The sequence below is a fragment of the Mobula hypostoma genome, chromosome 8 (genome assembly GCF_963921235.1).
Source record: "Mobula hypostoma chromosome 8, sMobHyp1.1, whole genome shotgun sequence".
In the NCBI taxonomy this organism is placed as follows: domain Eukaryota; kingdom Metazoa; phylum Chordata; class Chondrichthyes; order Myliobatiformes; family Myliobatidae; genus Mobula; species Mobula hypostoma.
In genome coordinates this window covers 55,940,348-55,957,694 of record NC_086104.1, presented here as the reverse complement: position 1 = coordinate 55,957,694, position 17,347 = coordinate 55,940,348, and the positions used below count along the sequence as shown (strand labels likewise).

The window sequence follows — 17,347 nt, the reverse complement described above, 5'->3', positions numbered from 1 at the left end:
GCCAATAGGTTTGTTGAACTCTTGCATTAATATATTGTGTGTGCCGTTGTGACATCATTTATGGAAAGGGTATAAATGCAATGGAACATTGTCAAGTGATTCATGGAATTTTCCAGGGATAAGAGGTACCAGTTATAAGGGAAACATGAAAAGTTTGTGTACTTTATTTAGAGATACAGCATGGAACTGCCCTGTTTAGCCCAATGAGCCATGCCGCCCTATTTAACCCTAGCCTAATCACAGGACAAATTAAATGACCAATTAACTTACTAACTGGTATGTCTTTGGACCTTGGGAGGTAACCAAAGCACCCAGAGGAAATCCAAGTGGTCACAGGGAGAATGTATAAACTCCATACAAATGGGGCCAGAATTGAACTCCGAACTTGACACCTCGAGCTGTAATAGTGTCGCCCCAACTGCTGTGTTGCCATGGCACCCCAGTTAACTCTTCTTATTGGACATAAGAAGTTGATCTGATGGAGACATCTGTAGTTCAGACCTGTTTTCCCCCTCTTGCTTGATTTCCACTAATGCTGTTAATTTATCCTTTGTTCTTTCCTGATTTTATTGGTCCTCAGTTAACTTCCACAGCTGCTGGTTTTCTGATATTTTGCCTTGTACTGAAGCTAGTCCCTTACAAGTACTGATTTTCCTTTCTATTCAACTGTCATTGCAGGCTTCTGTCTTCAGCCTGACATTATCCATTTACCCTTCATTGCTGCATAATACTAAGTCTTTCATCTTGTGTCCTTATCCCACAGTCTGGTTCTTTGAACACACTTTGACTGAAGTGCTTGCTAGTCACCTAACTTACTTTCCTGACTCGTAACTAACATTATAATCAGTTATTCCTGTTGCTAACATTCAACCGAAAATCTCTCTTTACAAATCAAAACCTTATTTCCAGACTGTTATCTCTCCAGGGTCTTTGATCATTATGCTGCTTTACAAAGCTGTTACCATATCTCCCAAGCTTAACTGCTCTGTTTTGTTGCCTTTTGGCCATCTACTTTTGAATTCATCTATGCCTAGGTCATTTCCAGATGTGATTATTGCAATGTCCTTCTGGGACGTCAATTTAATTTTACCCCCTCATTCACCTCTAATTTTCTACCCAGTATCCTATTGTTGCTGTCAGCACTGTGTTTGCAAACTTTGGTCTTTCTCACCCTCCTCTCTAAATTCTGTAATTCTCTTTCAAATATTTATGCATTTTATTTATTATACTCCAATATATATAATAGCATATATGAGAAAACAAAATGCTAAATGGAGTAGATTATAACACTTCCATTTTATTCCACTGAATGGGCCTCACTATGAAGTTTTCTGCAATTTCCATTCTACCTCATCATCCTTCATCTTTCTTTTGCTGTTTTGAGATGAATATGGGAAACCCACCTCATTGAATGAACTGGTCACTTCAAATAATGTACTCGTTGTGTTTAAGTTATGTGTCAAGCAGAACAATTAGATTTTTTTCAAAAGGAAGAAAATAAATTCAAGGGAAGTACATTTACTGTTGAATTTACTCCCTTCCTGTCCCCACCTTCTAACTCTGACACCTCATCTTTTTTCCTGCAGTCCTGATGAAGAGTCTTGGCCTGAAGCGTCAACTATACTCTTATTCATAGATGCTGCCTGGCCTGCTGAGTTCCTTCAGCATTTTGTGTGTGTTGCTTGGACTTCCAACATCTGCAGATTTTCTCTTGTTGAATTTGTTACTGTTGAATTTGTTTCCTTAAAGTTTATCAAATCATACCTTATGGAATTCTGTTTACACTATTTAATGCATGTGGGCTTTATTGATGACATATTCATTTATTGCCCATCCTGTTGGCTCTTGAGAAGGTAATAGTGAGTTATGTTGACCAGCTGTGCTGAATACCAATAGAATCTAACAGGGAGCTTAATGTGAATAAAATAGCACCCCTACACTTAAGAGCCAAATGACCCTGTTTCAGTACTACATATCTATAATTTCATTCTATTCACTTTCTCCTTTTTAATCCTGAATCTTGCTGGAGTCTTCTATATTTTGAGGATTTTTGTAAATCACTTATAGTAGGTTGATCTTTTGTTCCATTTCTGTTTGGTTCCACTTTGATGTCTGATTTCGACTGTGTACAGGTGAATGTGATGTTAGATTCATCATAATTCTAGTTACGCCAAATATTCAATGTACAGGTCAATGTGTAGAGGGGAAATTAAGGTGAGAAATAAAAGAGTAAACATTGCATTTTATCTCCAACATTAAGTCTAATCTGATAGGTACCTTTGATATATCGAATTAAAACAAAATTCTCACTATATTTTTCCTCTTTTCCTTTTAGATAGTAGTTCTAATGACACTAAAGGAAAGGAGTATTGGTGCTACCACTATTGAACAATGGAGAACATTTATTTTGTACATATGCCTGAGAATCCCATTTAACCATACAAATCTCTGAAGACCCAAGGAAGCTGCAAATACTAATATTTTGTGTTCTTAAAGATATGGAGATATTTTTTTCAATCCAAGTAAATAATTCACCAAACAGTAGACATTATGTACATAAATGTGTTTAGTGGAATTTTGACTTTGTTTATAATATGTAGACAATACTGCTTTTGCTAATTTACAGAAATTGTAATTAAAAAACAAATCACTTTGCTGAATTTGTACAGCTCTTGTACAGTTTTTGCTCTAAATATCCTAATTTCTTGATTGTTAAGATGGTTGTTGGCTATTTAATTGACACATTTCATAACTGTTATTTAGGGCTGTAAAGGAAATGTAAAAACTGTACAAAGAGGAGATAAAAATACATTTGTACAGAATGTAATCTTTAAAGACGTGTTGTGATACTGAGCTTCATTTGTAATGGTGTGAGTGTTTAGTGGTTCTGTCTTCAGATCATATGCTTTTTCTCATAGTTCTGTAGCTATACTTTCAAGTAAATACATTTTATCATAAGTTTTGCTTTAATGCTTAAAGTTTACCCTGCTGGTTTGGTGCCTTCAAGATCATTTTAATGTCTTGGAGTCTGAACTTTTTATTAAATTAAGAACTTTATTAAATTTCACTATCTTCATTTGCTTTTCCCAATTACTTAGTATTTGTTACAATGTATGAAAGGCCGGTATCAAAAGTACTATCCTTTAACATGCAGTTGATGCACTGAAAAACCGTGGGTAAAAGGTCAGATCATATGATTGCACTTTTTCAAAGACTTAACCACTATAAAGGGTTGTGTCAAAAGAAGTGGTTTTAGATGAGCTATCATATTTTAAAGCCAATAAATGGATTGTTTTGTTACAGACCTGCATTGCTTGTTGGGAATGTATATAACAATGTAAAGTCTTTTAAGGCTGGAGAGAAATGTAGTACAAAAACTGAGTTCTTTATTTTAATAATCACAGAATAAGGAAAACCTCTCCGGATGACATTTCAGTCATGTTCTCTTTGTTGAGTTACTTATATATAACTCTCTAGTCCTGCAGAGTTGCTATTATGATGCCTAATTTTTATGAACATAGTAGTTTGAGTCTGAGCCTCGCATAACAACCCACTAGAAAATGTACTGAACAATTTGTGGAGCCTAAATAGAAAGGGGAATTCATTTTACTTAACTCCATTTGGGTAAATATCAATGCAATAATAGTGATACTTACTCCATTGATGTTCATTTCTCCATTTTGAGAGGTAATGATTTCCTCCATGCAAATCTTTGTTGCCAGTCTTTCCAGAAAATTGCATGAAAACATACCTATTCGTGCCAAAATTAATGGAAATCTTCTCACTACATATTGCCATCTAGAGTTTTTCAGAATTAATTTCGTATAATTTAAAAGTGCTGATGTAGAAATGTTCTCTGAGAATCTTTAAAGAAGACAAAGATTCTTCTCTTGAATGTCTTGCACTTTAAAAGCATTTATAGAAGAAAACTGTATTTGGATTGCTACCATTGGTGACAAATCACTGGTGGGAAGAAATGATTGTTTTTGTAAGCAAAGCTCTTTTCAACTAGATGGTACTTTGGCCAGTGGTGAATTGGAATTGTCTTTCCAGGAGAAAGCTCCATACATGCCAAAGCATGTTGATGCAGAGCTCCAGTCTCAAGGTCAAATATAGACAGCATTTGGGGGTGTTGCGTTCTTAAAGATCTCATTGTCTGAAAAGTGTTTTGACATATCATCGGTACAGTTGTATAAAGCTCAGTATTAATGCATCAATGCCTGCTTAGGTGTCCTAGGGCTCCAAAACATCCATGAACATTTACTGAATGTAGTTTAATAAAACTTTTGAGTATGACACAAGTACAGCTATAGTCGGTGAAAGACAACCCATTTCAGGTGATATACCTGAATCAGTGCATCATAATGTTAGTAATTCTGCAATGTATAACACACATTGTACAAAGTGAACTGTCTCTATAAATGCCCCCATTGTTTATTCAGCTCCAGCTTTGAACCCTGCGCATATTTAGGTAATTAGTTCTGAGGAGTGACGTTTTTGGTTTTGTTCTCCGGTCTATGTGGGGGGGGGGGAAGGATTTAGGGAAGGTTTCTCCATGCAAGTGTAAAATGAGTCAATTTTAACTGATGGCTCTCATAGATGAACAGACATTTCACATTTCCCGGGGAAAAATTCATGTCCATGAATGTGAATAGATTGCTTTCTATTGTCTTTTGAAATGTTGACAATCACAGAGAAGGAAATTTGGGAGATAGAGATGATATAGTGGATTGAATAGTTCACTATGTGATGCATCAGCATACCATTTATTAAGCAGCTACTATTTATGCTGTGTGATATGGTACCCGAATTTGTTGTAAGTTATATGACTAATCTGCAAGTTTTGGATTGGCTCCCTTCCTTGAAATTATCATTACCGTGGTGTACGAAAGCTGTTGTAAATCTAGTCAAGAAGAAAAGAAGAGCTTACGAAAGGTTGAAAAAAACTAGGTAATGATAGAGATCTAGAAGATTATAAGGCTAGCAGGAAGGAACTTAAGAAAGAAATTAGGAGACCCAGAAGAGGCCATGAAAAGGCCTTGGTGGACAGGATTAAGGAAAAGCCCAAGGCACTCTACAAGTATGTGAAGAGCAAGAGGATAAGACGTGAGAGAATAGGACCAGTCAAGTATGACAGTGAAAAAGTGTATGGAACCAGAGGAGATAGCAGAGGGACTTAATGAATACTTTGCATCAGTCTTCACTTCAGAAAAGGATCTTGGCGATTGTAGGGATGACTTACAGCGGACTGAAATGCTTGAGCATGTAGATATTAAAGAAGAGGACGTGCTGGAGCTTTTGGAAAGCATCAAGTTGGATAAGTGACTGGGACCGGATGAGATGTACCCCAGGCTACTGTGGGAGGCAATGGAGGAGATTGCTGAGCCGCTGACGATAATCTTTACATCATCAATGAGGACAGGAGAGGTTCCGGAGGATTGGAGGGTTGTGGATGTTGTTCCATTATTCAAGAAAGGGAGTAGAGATAGCCCAGGCAATTATAGACCAGTGAGTCTTACTTCAGTGGTTGGTAAGTTGATGGAGAAGATTCTGAGAGGCAGGATATGATTAGGAATAGTCAGCATAGCTTTGTCAAAGGCAGGTTGTGCCTTATGAGCCTGATTGAATTTTCTGAGGATGTGACTAAACACATTGATGAAGGTAGAGCAGTAGCTGTAATGTATGGATTTCAGCAAGGCATTTGTAAAGGTACCCCATGTAGGGCTTATTGAGAAAGTAAGAAGGCATGGGATCCAAGGGGACATTGCATTGTCGATCCATAACAGGCTTGCCCACAGAAGGCAAAGAGTGGTTATAGACGGGTCATATTCTGCATGGAGTTCGGTCACCAGTGGTGTGCCTCGGGGATCTTTTCTGGGACCCCTACTCTTCAGATTTTTATAAATGACCTGGATGAAGAAGTGGAGCAATGGGTTAGTAAATTTGCTGATGACACGAATGTTGGGGGTGTTGTGGATAGTGTAGAGGGCTGTCGGAGGTTACAGCGGGACATTGATAGGATGCAAAACTGGGCTGAGAAGTGGCAGATGGAGTTCAACCCAGATAAGTGTGAGGTGGTTCATTTTGGTAGGTCAAATATGATGACAGAATATAGTATTGATGGTAAGACTCTTGGCAGTGTGGAGGATCAGAGGGATCTTGGGGTCCAAGTCCATAGGACACTCAAAGCTGCTGTGGTTAAGAAAGCATACAGTGCACTGGCTTTTATCAATCGTGGGATTGAGATTAGGAGCCGAGAGGTGATGTTGCAGCTATACAGGACCCTGGTCAGACCCCTCTTGGAGTACTGTGCTCAGTTCTGGTCACCTCACTACAGGAAGGATGTGGAAGCGATAGAAAGGGCGCAGAGGAGATTTACAAGGATGTTACCTAGACTGGGAAGCATGCCTTATGAGAATAGGTTGAGTGATGGAGGATGAGAGGTGACCTGATAGAGGTGTATAAGATGATGAGAGGCATTGATCATGTGGACAGAGGCTTTTTCCCAGGGTTGAAATGGCTAACACGAGAGGGCACAGTTTTAAGATACTTGGAAGTAGGTACAGAGGAGATATCAGGGGTAAGTTTTTTTTTAATGCAGGGAGTGGTGAGTGCGTGGAATGGGCTGCTGGCGACAGTGGTGGAGGCGGATACGATAGGGTCTTTTAAGAGACTCCTGGACAGGTATATGGAGCTCAGAAAAATAGAGGGCTATGGGTAACCCTAGGTAATTTCTAAGGTAAGGACATGTTTGGCACAGCTTTGTGGGCCGAAGGGCCTGTACTGTGCTGTAGGTTTTCTATGTTTCTAAAAGACCAAAGCCATTATCTGTGTCACCAACTGCAAAATCTGTAAGCCGTATCGTTGGTTCTACTAACCATACTCAAACTCTGCACTTCAAGTTTGATCTGGCCTATTAGTAATATGGACATCTTATTTAATCCAGTAATTAGTTTCTAATCTCATCTCATCTCTTTTCATTTAAATCCCGGCCATGTTCCATGTATATAACGTAACTTGGATGCAGTCATTCAGCTCTCAATTGAGCAGATAGTGAGCTTGTATTGTGCCAGGTCCTGGTTGAAATACAACAGATGAAAATTTCCAGTGCATCTGCTTGGTTGGGTCCAGTTTTAAACAGTTAGCCAGTGTTATTTCTGAAGCTTAGACCCACACTTTTTTAAAATGTCAGCAAGATGTATGATCATATGAACTAGGAGTTTGAGAAAACCACAAGACCACTAAAGCCTGTAAACACCATTCAATAAGATCAGGACTGAAACTCCACATTCTTGCCTTCTCCCAGTAATGTTTCAGGAACCTCTCCATGTTATGGTTTTTAACTCCAGAAATTAATTGAAAGTAAAAACAGGAGCCGGGATATATTTTGTGTACAGTACTTCGTCTTTTCTTTAGACGCTCACTTATGACATGGTGGTGTAATGGCGTATGCCATTGGTGTACTTCTTACATAGAACCCATATTTATGTAAGCAAAGTTCAATCAAACCATATATTTACAATATTACTCATATTGAATACACCACACTCCACTCTGCTTTGTTATGAACTCCAACTCAATATAGAGTGCATCTCAGCTCAAATATGTAACATTGCTCTCTAGTCATTTTATAAGAGATAAGTCTTTTCTGACAAGGGCAGGGGTGTCATTGCTTGGCAGGAAAGACTTGGCTGTAAAAACAATCTCTAGTTGTGGGGCCTTCTTTGTGGTGGTTGTAAGAGTTGACTCTGGGATTGCAGGAAGTGGTTCTGACAGCTCTGGACACCTTTCCTCTCCAACAATTGACTCTGCTCTCCTCAACTGATTGATGTGTCATCTCCAGATGATAAAGACACAATCTCCACTATTTAGGAAAGTGGTTCAGTTCTGCCCTTAATCTTTCCAAATACCCACTTTTGATCATGTCTGAAGTCACTAGCCAGGACTGCTTGTCCAGGAGTGAATAATTGAACCTCATTTGAGGAGTTTTCAATTTGTCTCAGCTGCTTGCCCTGCATACTCCTTCTGTGACTGGGTTTGAGGTAATCCAAGCATGATGACAAGTGATGACCAAAGAATTGTTGATTGTACTTTTCTCCCCATAGGTGCTGCCTGGCCTGCTGAGTTCCTCCAGCCTTTTGTGTGTGTTGCTTTGATTTCTAGCATCTGCAGATTTTCTCTTGTTTGATGATTGGTGAGTTGTTGGTTGTAGAATGTGCTGCATTGTGATACACAAGGAGGAAATTGATGAGATTCTGATTCAGTGTCAGTGTTTTGTGTTCTGCTGACATTGCTTGCATTGCATTCTTTAGACTGTGGACAAACCTTTCTGCCAAGCTATTTGTAGCTGAGTGGTACGGTGCAGATGTAATATGTCTTATTCCATTATTTTTTCAGAGATGACTGAAACTTATGCACCAAACTGTGGTCCACTGTCATTGACCAAGTGTTCTGGGACATCTTTCTGCAGATTGAGAATGGGCACTAGTAGTTGATGACCAGTAATGAGGGCAAACTCTCTCCCATATAAGTACTAGTTGAAATGCTTTTTATACCCCAAACCAGATTCAAGGCCTTTCTGTCAATCTGTGCATAATTTTTCTTAATAAAGGAATGTGATGCAAAGGCTGTGGGGTGTTTAATTCTTTCACTTTAGCATGTGACATGACTGCATCAATACCATAAGAAGAGGTGTCACAAAAGTTTCACTGGATGATCTGGATCAGCATGTGTGAGTACATGGTCTGACACCCCATTTCACTTGCCTTTTGTATAATCAGCTCATTGCTCTGTCTTTCACAATTCCTTCCCTATCTGTAGTAATAAAGTCAAGGGATGGAGCACAGGTTTGGCAGAAACTTGTTACAGTAATTGATGAGTCCTAAAAAAGTCTGAAACATGCCCTTTGACCCTGGGGCATCCACCACTGCTTGTGTGACCACAATAAGTGATGTTTGGTTTAAAGAGTTAACACATGTCCTGTTGTGCTCTGAACCCATAATCTTCTGATCTCTTTAACATTGCCTTGTGATTTTGCAGATGCTCCTTGTCATCCTCACCAGTAACTATGATGTCATCCAGGTAACACTTGACTGCCTGGGCAGCTCTGCAGTACCTGATCCATTGCTTTCTGCCAGGGAGCAGGTTGAGATGCTACTCTTAAAAATAAGCTTATTATAGCGATAAAGTCCATTGTGAGTGTTAAGGGTGAGAAACACTTGTTACTGAATTTTGCTGAAATACTAAATAATGAAATCTTAAATTTTTGAAGTCACTGCTTTCACTGATCTTTGAGAAAGAGTATTCCAAAGATACTCAAGCCTTTGGACAAAAATAAAGTGCTTCATCTGTTTGAGATGGATAAGTATTTATTATTTAACAGTAAGTTAAACAATAAGTAGTTCATATAAATTCTAGATATTCCTGTATCCAACTTATCAGGGCTCCCCAGTCTTAAAACATTCCTTTCACCTCTACTCTAAATTCCTGTGCACACAAGCCGAGCCCATGAAATGCCCATTCTAACAGTGCACCAAACTTGTAGTCTGATACTGGTCACTCCTGCACTCTGACATGGGTCTGTCCTGCTTTCCAGCAAAGGCCGATCATGCGCTCAGACCCTCTCTGCAGCGGCGTGACCGAGAGCAGCCCTTGGCGCAGTGCGCTGGCTGCACGAGGAGCCGACCGGCGAAAGCCGGGCTCTGGGGGGAGCCGGTGAAAGAGCTGCTAGGAAACGGTCCTGCGCCTTCCAGGAAACATCGGTTGTGGATGGGCCTCGCCGGAGAATTAGAAGTGTTATGCCCGTCGCCGACCCTGAGGCCGCCTCTCCGCGGGAAATTAAACTTTGCCTAAATTCGGCCCGCCGAGTTCCCGTGGGATTGACGCCTATGCCCGGGATTCTGGTACAGCGCCGACGGGCAGCGCTATGCCCTGGTCAGCAGCACTAAGTGGCGGCCGGAATGATACATCGCACGCCCCCCACGAAGTTGCTCCTGCAGGTAAGGCCGGGGCGGGATCCCGGGCTGGACGCTGGGTATCCCGGTTCAGTAAGCTGGAGGTCCTGCTCGGGCGCTACCGAGTATCAGAATTCGAACTGGTGTCCTTTGGATGCTCGAAGTGAGAATCAGTGGGAGAGTTCCTACCCTGCAGCGGTTCTCTGCCCCTTCTGTTTATTCAGGGGATGAATAGACTTCTATTTTCTGCTCTTCTGAGAAACGTTTTTACTTCAGATTTCCACCATCTGAGGATTTTAGGCACCTACCCACTGGCGATTCAGAAACAGGTCCTCTGGGTGTCGGAGCTTAACGATGAACATAACATACAAAAGATGGCCTTTAGCCGACCAGAGCTTTCCAAATGTCATCAACAGCTCGACCGCCTGGGCCACTGGCACGGAAACAGCAGGATATATCCAGCAGCTAATCCTCACCACCAACCTAACGGCATGTACCCTCCTACTGCTTCTTGCCTTCTGTCTGGGAACGTACGGCAACCTGATCGTTTTCTTGCCCTTCTTTGATCCAGCCTTTAGAAAGTTCCGGACTAACTTTGACTTTATGATATTGAACCTGTCCTTCTGTGATCTGTTCATTTGCTCTGTGACAACACCCATGTTCGCTTATATTTTATTTTTTGATTCAGACAGCAGTGTCTCTGAGGCTTTTTGCTTCACCTTTCACCTCACCAGTGCTGGATTGGTAATAATGTCCCTCAAATCTGTGACCACAATAGCTCTCCATCGCTTGCGAATGATATTTGGACCGCAACCCAATACAACAGCTTCTTCACACTCCACACTTATCCTCACCATCAGCCTGTGGACCCTGAGCTTTACCCTCGCTACCTTTGCTACCTTTGGTACATATCCTGATAGATCCAAAGTATGCGTGCCCCTGTTTGGAAGCTCCAATAAAGATGGTAGAGTCATTCTCTATCTGTATGTTACAGATTTTGCATTTTGCGTGGGAGCTGTATCGGTCTCCTACCTGATGATAGCTTTTGCCTTGAAGAGGAAAGCACATCTGAGGAAGTGTGCTGTCATTACTATTGATACAATGGGACCCAACACCCTCATAAAAGCAGCTACAGAGAGTGTGCGCACTGTGAAACAACCTCTTTACCAAAATCAGAATTCCAATAATCTCTGGCACATGCAAACACCCTCTTACACACAAGGACATACTCATGTGCAGGCTTCTCAAAGAGGGTTTCAACTGGTGTCCTCTGTGAAACTACCAGGCACGAAAGATTCAAAGGCTGTAATGACATGTGTTATCATTATACTCTCAGTAATAGTTTGCTGCTTGCCATTAGGAATCTCCTTCTTGCAAGATGTCTCAACACCACAGAGTAGTTTCATTTTAAATCAATTTAAGCTATTTGGATTCACGTTAATATTCTTCAAATCAGGACTAAATCCATTTATATATTCACGCAACAGTGCCGGACTCAGGAAGAGAATTCTCTGGTGCCCACAATGTATGGCCCTTAGCTGCTGCTGGCGTAAGCACAAGACTTGGTTACGAGCAGTAGGTAAAGGGAGCCTGGATGTGAACAGAAACAAATCATCTCATCATGAACTGAATTCAGCTTATATACTGTCTCCTAAACCGCAGAGAAAGTTAGTGGATCAGTCTTGTGGACCCAGTCACTCAAGTGGTGGTATATTAAACCCCAGAGTGCCTGTTGGCCACCAGAATTGTGTACAAAATAACTCAATCCCCATCAATGGAAAGATTGAGCCTTATTATAGTATTTACAAGAGCAGTTCTTCCCTGAAATCAAGCAGTCCAAACTGTCTATGAATGCTGCTTGTGGATTTGCCAAATCGCACAATGCTATGAATTACCATACAGCAAAAATACAAGCTTTTGTTCTGGAGCATGAGAATTACTTGGCTGACCAAATAATGATCCCATCAGTTTGATGGAGATGATTCAACCCACTGTGTCTGTGCTAAATTTGTTGCATGTTGGCAGCTGTGTCTGTTTTGCCTAATTATCAAAACACAATGGATGAACAGCATATAGGCATGGACATTGTAATCTCCCACCAAAGTTATTTTCACAAACATTAAACTTAATTGCCTTGTTTTAATAAATCTTCTTGCAAGAATGTTGCAACTTTTTTTTAAAAAGCTATGTTGTTTCTAAGAGCAATTTTTAAATGGCTGCTATTCCAAATATGTGAACAGTAACTGTATCACCTTGAAATATAGCACTGTTCTTATCATGTTGATTTACTTTCCTTAAGTTGCTTGATTTTTATTGCAGTTTTTTACCTTATTCTACAAAAGACAATATTCACTTTAACCAAATATGTTGAATGCTACATTTGCAATTGTTTTCATCAGTTATCGTTTCTTCAGATCCCCTAAGCCCAGGTACTATAGAGCTATCAGCAGAATATTTTCCCTGGTCTCTACCACTGCCCAACAGCACATCCTAAAGTTTATAGGTCTGCTCAGAAGACAGTTATCTTTCATTTTTACCCCACTTCCTCAGCTTAACACACCCTTCAGTGAGAGCACACTTGTGGCATTCTGCCCATTTTCCATAATTCCAGAAACATCTTGGAAGAATTGTGTTCAGCTCTATCATTACTTAATTCTTCCAGATTCTTTCCAGAATTACTAGTTTTTATGAATTTAAGTCTAATCAATCTGGAGGGTACTCACCAGTTCATGAAAAAAAACAGTAGGGTTAGAAGTAACATGTATTTTTTCCCTTTTTCCCCAGAATCTTTTTTGCAGAGAAAATTCACCAGGATGTTGTCTGGGATGGACTTTGGCATACAAGTCGAAAGATTCTTGAATGTGGCAGCATAGGTAGATAGGATGTTAAAGATGTCATACAGGATGCTCACTTCATTTAGCTGGGCAAAGAACACAGTGGACTTAGTACCACTTTAGGAAACTTTATAGTTAGGCCATAGTCGGAATGTTACATACAGTTCCATTCATCATGATAAAGAAAGAATGTGATTGCACTGGAGTTGGTGCAGAGGAGAATCATCAATGTTGCCCGAGATGGAATGTGAAGAGGAAACTGATAAGGGTACATAAAAACTATGGGAGGAATTGAAGGGGTAGATAGTTAGAGGTTTTCTGAACTGTCTGCAACCATATGGTGGAGATCTTAATTAAAATATTTAAAGGGGGATCAAGGATACTTTTTTCAACCAGAGGCTGGATGTAAACTGGAAAGCACTACTGTATTGAAGCAGGAAATTCTGGTGAAATATTCATTCACACGAAGCAAATATCTCTGGCAAGTATTTGTTGTTAATCCCCCAATTGCTCTCCAAAATGAATTTCTTGCTAAGTCTTAGTTGCCCCCAGAAAAGGCAAGTAGGTAGCGTTTTAATTTTAAATAATTAAACCTAGAACTAAGTTCTCTAGCATTCATTTAAAATGTTAAAACATTCTCAGTGTAATGTTAAATGGTTCCTACCATAATGTTAAAATACACAATTAAAATTTCCATAGATATTTTAGGAATGAGACTTGTTGCTTAATTCACCCTCTGAAAATGACAGAAGCCACTTTATACAATGTAAATCTGAGTTGTCTCTCCAGCATGAAATGGCCAGAACTAGCAGTCATTGGAAGTGTTTTGAGAAACATGAAATAATTTGTGTCACTTTTAGTGGATGCTCTTCATGCTTTTGCTGCTGATAGATTTTCCCTTCAGTTGTTCACCATCTCATTTGCCCAGACTTCCATTTAAACATTTTGCCTACCACATCTAGTCCAAATGTTATAACCATGGTCAAAGTCCCTTCTCACTGGATCATGTCTTTATCATATGCATGGATCTGTGCATTTCTAGATGGGATACAGATTACTGACGGATAGAAGGAAAGGGCTTCTTTATTGTTCCCTACCTAATCAAATATTGAAGTTAATGGATGTGTCTCACTGTGATTAAAGGACAGAATGGGGTCTAAATCTGGGACCTTCCTGATCTGTGATTAATCAATTCTTGTAGATGTGCATGTGAACAGACTTTATAATCAACATGGTAATTTGTCTCCTATAATGAACTGAACCACTGAAATACTTTCCACAACTTGCACTTGAATGTTTATTCACAGACATAAGAAAATTACACGCATTTTTATATTACAAATAGATGGAGAATCAGAGGACATAATACTTTTCTAAGTGTTATCAAAATTGAATGGAAAATGACAAACATTAAAAACATTTATGGGTGAGATTTGGAGCATCAAATTGTTAGTTGAGTGCAGTAAATAAACACTTCAAAAGTTTACCAAAGTAGCAAGTAAATTAAAGAATTTAACACAAAGATGATCCTTGCAGAAAAGAACTGGAAAAAGTTTAAATTTAAAATTTACATCTTTGTAAAATTACATTAAGCACAGCAGATGTACAAGTTTCAAGTATTGTCTCAAACATACAAAGGTATTCCAATGCAGTCTTTTATACAGTGTATTTACAATCAATCATTGTAGATTGGTTCTTGCTTCTTTATGTATAGAGATGTCTGTCAAATACTTGGTTCCAGGTGTCCAATATTAAAAGGAACTGATATGTAATAAACACTTATTATAGATTTTCATAACATGTTCGGTCCACAAATATTTAGTCAGTTTTGTTCTACCAACAGGTATTCAGTCTGCATGTGTTTAGCTGGGTGCTGAAAACAATCCATTCTCATCAGCTGTATCCAGAATTTTACAAATTATTGGTGATTCCACCTAAAAAGATATGAAGTAGTATTTAGGCAATTAGAACGAGCAGAGTTCGTTACCACAGCCTACACCAATACCTTACCTGCAACACCAATTAACTGGGACACTGCTGTACCTTACATCTCACCTCACTGCATAAAGCTTCCTAAGGTAGTAGAAACATTGTTTACAATGTAAATAATTGCACTTTAATAGCAGTAATAATGCTGTCTAGATTTGCTGTGAAAGGACCCTTGCTATGTCATTTGTCCCTTTCCAACTTGGTACACCTTCCATCCATGTTACTTCTCAGTTTGACTACATCAAAAATCCCATGCTCGGTAAAAAGCAAAACACATACTTCAAGGCTAACATTGACATGAGAGATTTGCAAGGTATTTGGATGAACACCTGAAGTCATTCGTGATAAAGGAGCATTTTCTGCCAAAAATTATAAATCCCACTGTTTTATTAAGAATAATAAACAAATATAAATGCAAAATACAGCAAGAAATACTTTTTACTCACTCCCAGAATGTACTGACAGGTTTGTGGCTCAAGCATATAGATTGTGACTGCATGTGGAGATTCGGATTCCTTACACCTGTGACAAAAGTACATTTATATGCATTGTATGTAACAAATTTTGACTGGCATTTACAAAATAATTATGGCCCGTAAATCTTTTATAAAATCATACATAATTTAAGTTTGAAAATATAGATTACCTATTGAATTGTTAGGAGTAAAGATAGTACAGACTTCATTAGTACTAAACTTACTTCAATTTTACAACCACTTGCCGTGGTTTTCCTGTTAAATCACAAAGATCTCCATTTCCGTAAAAATGCGAAACAACTCTAAAGAAGAAAATTAAAATTATCCATAAAGTACATTTGAAAATTAATTTTTAAATATTAAATAAGAATGCACATCCTTCATAACAAGACCACTTCATGAAAGTTCAACTGAGATTTAAATGAAAATCCTTTCTCCCCCCCCCCACCGAGTCCTGAGGCTCGTCTTTCCAATATTTTTTTTATTAATTTTACATATAAAAATAGAGTACAAGAAAAAATGTATCAATACATTACACTAAATCACATATAAAGAATCCTTACCCTATATTCATACAGATTAAATAATTCATAACATGTGAAATATAGTAATTTTATTATCTAAAAAAAAATCTAACCCACTACCAAGACCGAAGCTGATTAGTAAAGGAAAAAAAATTATTAGTCATCACCTGTGCTTTAACAGCATATCAAAGGTTCTGAAAACAATTCAAAAAAGGTCCCCACAATGTTTGAAAGTCTTGGCTAGATTCAGAGATTGAACATCGAAATTTTTCTAAATTTAAACATGACATCACATCACGTAACCATTGGGCGTGAATCGGAGGGGCCACATCTTTCCATTTAAGCAAGAGCATCCTTCTGGCCATAAGAGACATAAAAGCCAAAATGTGCAAGTCAGATGACTCCAAAATAATATCCTTTCCCCCAACAATACCAAATAAAGCGGTCAAAGGATTAGGCTTAAAGTTTACTTTGAAAAGTATCGAGAAAGTTTGAAATACTTCTTTCCAATATTTTCCAAGAGTCAGACATGTCAAAAACATATGAATGAGTGAAGCTTCTCCATTATTACATTTATCACAATATGGAGATATATCTAAATAAAAACAAGACAACTTATCCTTGGCCATATGGGCCCACTGGACCATTTTAAATTGTAGGAGAGAGTGGCAGGCACATAACGATGAAATGTTAATCAATTTAAAAATTTGATTCCAAGTTTCCTCAGAAATTGAAGTCTGTAAATCTTGTTCCCAAAGATTTTTATCTAAAGGAACACTTCTCATTCCCAACAGCATATTATAAATATTAGATATAGATCCATTATAAAAAAGATTTCAAATTAAAAATTACATCTAGTAGATTCTTATCAGAACTTTTAGGAAATGTACTTATTTGAGACCGTAAAAAATCTCTTATTTGTAGGTATCGAAAAAAGTTTTGGGTAAACTATATTTAGTTGACAGTTGTTCAAACAAAAAGAGACTTCCCTCTACAAACAAGTCCTGAAAGCATTTAATACCTAATCTATCCCATTCTTTAAAAGCCACATCAATCATAGAGGGTTTAAAAAAAATTAGAAAAAATGGGACTCGAAAGAAGCCAAATTATTTTTGGAATTGTATCCAAATTCTCATAGTGTGTTTAACTACCAGATTATCAGTTAACTTACTCAGAGACAAAGGAAATGAGGATCCAAGAAGAGAAATAATAGAAAATTTATTAACAGAGTTAGCTTCTAAAAAACTCATCGGGCAATCCTCACGATTAAGGTAATATAATTCAAAATGTAAGATTTCTTATATTAACTGCCCAATAATAAAATCTAAAGTTTGGTAAGGTTAATCCTCCATTCTTTTTATCTTTCTGAAGATGAATTTTATTTAATCTAGAACGCTTATTCTTCCATATATTAGAAGATATAATAGAGTCAAGAGAATCAAAGAAAAATTTAGGAATAAAAACAGGCAATGCCTGAAAAAGATATATAAATTTAGGTAATATATTGATTTTAATAGAGTTAATTTGGCCAATCAGCAATAACGAAAGAGGCGACCGATTTGATGGTATCC

The 17,347-nt window shown here is 38.4% G+C and overlaps 3 protein-coding genes across 6 annotated transcripts in view; 2 read left to right on the top strand and 1 right to left on the bottom strand.

The window, feature by feature from the left end:
* The window catches only part of LOC134350545 (proteasome activator complex subunit 4-like), a 149,056-nt gene extending 145,754 nt beyond the window's left edge, over nucleotides 1-3,302 (top strand). For all 3 annotated transcript variants that reach the window (XM_063055875.1, XM_063055874.1, XM_063055876.1), the window contains one exon: nucleotides 2,336-3,302. The gene's annotated coding sequence lies outside the window, so the exon portion shown is untranslated. The remainder of the gene's footprint in view (nucleotides 1-2,335) is intronic.
* Nucleotides 3,303-9,986: 6,684 nt separating this feature from the next.
* gpr75 (G protein-coupled receptor 75) lies at nucleotides 9,987-12,116 on the top strand. The gene is given in 2 exon segments (XM_063055870.1): nucleotides 9,987-11,790; nucleotides 11,793-12,116. Coding segments are annotated over 2 exon segments (1,617 nt in total). The 5' UTR covers nucleotides 9,987-10,307; the 3' UTR covers nucleotides 11,927-12,116.
* A 1,926-nt stretch (nucleotides 12,117-14,042) lies between these two features.
* The window catches only part of erlec1 (endoplasmic reticulum lectin 1), a 33,853-nt gene continuing 30,548 nt past the window's right edge, over nucleotides 14,043-17,347 (bottom strand). For both annotated transcript variants that reach the window (XM_063055871.1, XM_063055872.1), the window contains exons 12-14: nucleotides 15,477-15,554; nucleotides 15,223-15,298; nucleotides 14,043-14,721 (exon numbers count right to left, since the gene is read on the bottom strand). In XM_063055871.1, coding sequence (XP_062911941.1) covers nucleotides 14,650-14,721; nucleotides 15,223-15,298; nucleotides 15,477-15,554 — 226 coding nt within the window. In that variant the 3' untranslated portion in view covers nucleotides 14,043-14,649. The remainder of the gene's footprint in view (nucleotides 14,722-15,222; nucleotides 15,299-15,476; nucleotides 15,555-17,347) is intronic.